General features: G+C 32.1%; 1 protein-coding gene across 1 annotated transcript; it reads left to right on the top strand.

The window, feature by feature from the left end:
- The first annotated feature begins 936 nt into the window (after window positions 1-936).
- On the top strand, window positions 937-2,834 carry LOC141717402 (bidirectional sugar transporter N3-like). Its single transcript, XM_074519445.1, has 6 exons — window positions 937-1,117; window positions 1,431-1,467; window positions 1,564-1,774; window positions 1,860-2,024; window positions 2,123-2,242; window positions 2,326-2,834. The coding sequence occupies exons 1-6, from the start codon at window positions 1,072-1,074 to the stop codon at window positions 2,629-2,631; spliced, it is 885 nt and encodes a 294-aa protein (XP_074375546.1). The 5' UTR covers window positions 937-1,071; the 3' UTR covers window positions 2,632-2,834.
- Window positions 2,835-5,226: the final 2,392 nt, after the last annotated feature.

Genomic DNA, 5,226 nt, shown 5'->3' with positions numbered 1-5,226 from the left:
AAAATTATATGTAGTGTTATAAAAATCAGCAATCGCAAGAGATCGGTAGAGATATTAGTTTAGGATTAATCGGAGAGTCGAGGATTAATTGGAAGGATTAATTGGAGGAAAAAATGGATGCATTTTATATTTTATATTATATTTAATTATATATCTTTGTTTTAGTAGCAATTTATAAATTAATATATATTAATCATATTATATAATTCATTATTATGTATATTTAATTAAAATTCTATGTTATATATAATAATCTATCTGTAATATACCGATCAAAAAAAATATAAAAAAATTAACCGGATTTCAAAAATCGGATCAATCACTCGGAAAATAATCGTTAAAATTGAGAATCTTTAGAATTATGCCTATATGCCATATTTTAATGATTAAAGGATCAAAAATTCGACTTGTATTGTGGTATTGTGGGTCTGTAAAAAAATCACCATAATACATCACTATACATGATACTTCAATGCAAGAAGGGTGTGGGACTATATATGTCTGTATATCGATCAATTAATTAAAACATTAAAATAAAATTTATTATGTACAATAAAATGTTGTGTGCTACTCGATCCATAATCAAGTATAAAAAATAACACTAGTATTTAATAAAAATAAAGTATTTCAAAAAATAAGAATGATTGTACAATTCATAATGAACGGAAGAAATAAATATAGACATCTAAGTATAACTGTATGCAAAATAAAAGCAAAAGAGAGTACTTATTATTGAAATAATGTCCTAGCATAGTAATGAACATCTGGAAAGAATGTTAGATTGATATATCTTTCATACTCCCCACTATACAATAATTCACACTCATTATCTATACTCCACATAGGCTCCTTTATTTTATATTTTCTAATTTTATTTTAAATTTAAAGTCTAAAAATTTCCATCTCCAAAGCCCTATATAAAGGATTCTCTGAACACTTACATAGATGTGCTTGACAGAGAGAGAATTAGATAACTCTTGATATCACTTGAAACACTACATACATCTCACTTTGTGAGTGTGTAGGAGAGGAAACAAAAGAGGGTCAAGTTTAATTTCCTGGAAAAAACAAATGGCTGGCTTATCTCCTCACTGGACTCTTGCATTTGGCCTTCTTGGTACATAATATTATTTATGTCTTCTGTAATATGCATGAAAATCCATGCACGCATATATATTACTCTCTCTCTCTCTCCCCCCCTCCCTCTCTCTCTCTCTCCCCCCCTCCCTCTCTCTCTCTCTCTCTCTCCCCCCCTCCCTCCCTCTCCCTCCCTCTCTCTCTTCCCGGCTCCCTCTCTCACTCTCTCCCGTCCCCCTCTCCCCACCCCTCCCTCTCTCTCACACACACACCAATTCACAATAATGATAAGTTATGGTGTACGGTATGATTTTGGAACTAATTTCTATTTGTACATGTTAATGGTGTTGTAGGTAATGTTGTCTCCTTCATGGTGTTCCTAGCACCGATGTAAGTATATTATTTCGGTGCTCTGCTCCTACCTATTCCATTACGTATTTTAAATGATTTTGAGAATTGAACTTATATTTACCATACATTTTGCAGCCCAACATTCTATAAAGTTTACAAAAAGAAATCAACCGAAGGGTTTCAATCAGTTCCGTACGTGGTTGGATTATTCAGTGCCATGCTTTGGATCTATTACGCCTTGCTCAAGTCCAACGCTTTCCTTCTCATCACCATTAACTCTGTTGGCTGTGTCATTCAGACCATTTACATTGTCATCTTCCTCTGTTATGCTACCAAGACTGCCAAGGTACTACTCACATTGAAATTTGCACTTACTATTGTCATCAAGCATGTAAACTTCGATATAAATTGAACTTAATTTTTTGATACAGCTTCAAACTGTTAAGCTATTGGTTGGGATGAATGTAATTGGATTCGGAATGATAATTGGGCTCACTCAATTTGTGGCAAAAGGAGCTGTCAGCCGTGTGACAATTGTAGGTTGGATATGCCTCGTATTTTCCCTGTGCGTGTTCGTTGCACCTCTTGGTGTAGTGGTATGTCAGTTTCAAATTCTTCCAATATACATGATAAATAATTAACATTTAATCTAATTTCATGCTTATTACAATTTTTTGAATTGTACATTATGCAGAGACAAGTAATCCGAACAAAGAGTGTGGAGTACATGCCATTTCTCCTATCTTTATTCCTCACCTTAAGTGCTGTTATGTGGTTCTTCTACGGCCTTCTTCTTAAAGATATCAACATTGCTGTAAGTTGTGTACACATATTATTTATAATTACATCTAAAAAAAGTAATAATATTAATCAGTTTGATCCATTTCCATGTTCTAGGTTCCAAATGTGCTGGGATTCACCTTCGGCATAATTCAAATGGTGCTCTACATGATGTACAAAGATGTGAAGAAAGTCGACACCAAGTCCGAAAAACTCCCAGAATTTCATCAAGACCAGGTTATAGTTCTGGATGAACAGAAATTCCCAGAATTGGCAGAACAGATTATTGACGTGATGAAGCTGAGCGCACTCGCCTGTGCCGAGATGAAGCCGATGGCAACTCCGACTCGCTGCGGAGACGAAGCTCCAGCTGTGGTGGTGCCTCCACCAGCATTGCCAGTGCAACCGGTGGCCGTGGCATGATATAGTACTTGACCATGCAAGTGTCACGTGCGTCATGGGTAGTTCTGCATGTATCACGTGCAAAATTCTCAGTGCTTAGCTTAATCTCTCTTCTAAATTTGTAGTGTCTTAATTGACCATGATCAATCATGGGTTATCTAATTCTCTCCTGCATGTACTTACAGTTTATGATAATTACGGAATCTATCCTTGCTTTATATATACCTTCTAGGGTGGAAATTTCTATTTATGTTCGTTCGATCTTTTGATTTAGATGCACGCAAACAAAAGTGATTAATGCCTAATTCATGAGTAATTACTTTTTTATCATGAAATGTCTTGTTATATATCAAGTAATCAAACAGTGGAAAACACTAAGTTAACAGATATTAATCGGATGAGATGATATTATTATCAACTAATTACGATACACCAAAGGTTATAAAACTCGAAAACCAACTCGTATTTATATAATTGCATGTTGTAAATTCGAATAATTAACTTTTTGAATACTCATTTTCAATGTAATCATTTAATTCCGAATCGGTTTATCTCCGATCGTGTACTCATCGGATACTAATCTGAGTTAACTGGTTGTTAAAACACCGCCAAATTTATTGAATCTCGTCAACCAACTAATCATGAAGTATCCTTTTCGAAAACCCTAATCAAGTATCTACCTGTATTAAATTGAGATTAATCAGTCTATACATCCAAATAAGAGTTAATAAAGCTGTGTGACTTGCAGATCCAGGATGCTATCTATTCAATAGTATACACCATACACGTGCATACAATTATTTGTATGTCATAGTAGAGTGATCTGTATTCGAATTAAATTGTGCGGGCCGGAGTACAATTGTTGTATACAACTATATATTAAAAATATGAACTGCATTTGAAGAGTGGCAGTTAGATAGTGACAGGTCAGCCTTCCTTTCCGACCATTCTCCGTTGATCAGATATGAAGGATGAAGAATGTGTGAGTTTTCTGAAATGGCTGCAGGGCAAATTTGACAGAGTTAAAAAAGGCTGATGTTTTGAACAAAGTTAGAACAAATAAAACTATCTTCAACCAAAAGACAAAAGGAGATCCATCATATCTATTATTCTCATTGGTATAGAGCTGAATTAATGACATTAAAGGTGATTACTAGCTTTCGAGCAAATAGAGGACTTCTCGGGTTCCATTGGTTTAATAATTCAAAAATGATTAAATTTTATACTCCCTCTATTTTCTTTTATATGTCTTTTATATGTCGTTTGATTTTTTTGCACACAATTCTAAGTTATTTGACCGGATAGATAAAATAATATTTTTTAAAATTTTCTTTTTCTTAATTAAAGTTTTAGTTATATATTTTTATTTACAAAAAGAAAAAAATTAAAAATTATTATTCTAACTATGTGGTCAAAGCACTTAGAAGTACGTGCACAAAAGTCAAATATCATATAATAAAAAATAGAGGGAGTAACAATTATGAGACATTTTTTCGGGAAAAAAAACAATTAAGAGTTTATCGATCCTCGCTCACCCCGAGAATTTATGAGAACAAATACTCATTTGTAAGGCTATAAGCCATATTTATCAAAAAAAAAAGTTAAGATATTTGAAGACTTTAAGAAGTATAACTAGGATGGCGGTGGCGGGTAATGCGTGTTTCAAATTCCACTTCCAACAATTGCGCTACAATTTGTCCAAAAAGTATTAAAAAACGACCGTATGATCAAATATGGGGAAATTATTCAAAAATCTAAATTAGTTTTTATAAAACACAAATTTGTTGATTAGAAATAATTTAATAAGGCATTTCACGTCAATTTTTCAGGTTCGATTCCCGTGAATGCTCAGATATAAGTAATGATAATGTCGGTGAGATGGTATTATAATACTCTTCACGAATTAGTTAAGATATGTGCAACACTTGCAGGCAGCTGATCATTAAAAAAAAGCTTGAATATATCATATTAACAATTATAATATCTAATATAGTTTATAGATATAATTATAAATAATTATTATTTCCATACCCCTTATTTTTCTATAGTTTTTTTCACATTCTACGTATTTTAAGGTAAATATAAAATTTATTTATGTAATTTATTTTTTTAAAAAAATTCGTATAAAAATTTAAATATTATATTTTTAATTATTTAAAAGAAAAAATTTGAAAAAAAATTATATAAATAAATTTAATAAAAATATTAAAGTGCGTGTCAAGTTTACGTATGTAATAATATCTTTTAGAGATGAAAGAAAAGTTAACTCGCTCCGGCCATATCTAATACACTTTTCTTTACTTAAAATCGGACAAGACCTTGTTTAAAAAGTTTACAACTTCTATATAGCTACGAAAAGTAAAAGTGAAAGGGGAAGTTGTACGTCTTAAAAACGGCGATAAATATATACACATCAAACAATCGTGATTAATTATAACTTTTAGCGAGTCTTAATGTACCACAAAACTTCATGTCTAAATTGTCTCTATTGCTATTATAAAAACCTCCACTCATTTAAATGTATGTATGGCCGATTCTTCATTATTACTTAAAAGTTGGTGTTTGTGCGATTTCCCCTTTGTTTTCTCTTTTCTAAACCACTAATACTATACTATG

This window comes from Apium graveolens, chromosome 4, assembly GCF_009905375.1.
Source record: "Apium graveolens cultivar Ventura chromosome 4, ASM990537v1, whole genome shotgun sequence".
Taxonomy (NCBI): domain Eukaryota; kingdom Viridiplantae; phylum Streptophyta; class Magnoliopsida; order Apiales; family Apiaceae; genus Apium; species Apium graveolens.
The sequence above is the reverse complement of the archived record's forward strand: the minus strand, read 5'-3'. Positions and strand labels throughout refer to the sequence as shown.

Coding starts and splice junctions, on each gene's coding strand:
- LOC141717402 (XM_074519445.1), top strand. CDS start 1,072: ATGGCTGGCTTATCTCCTCACTGGACTCTTGCATTTGGCCTTCTTG. Junction 1,118..1,430: donor TCTTGCATTTGGCCTTCTTG/GTACATAATATT, acceptor ATGGTGTTGTAG/GTAATGTTGTCTCCTTCATG. Junction 2,025..2,122: donor TTGCACCTCTTGGTGTAGTG/GTATGTCAGTTT, acceptor TACATTATGCAG/AGACAAGTAATCCGAACAAA.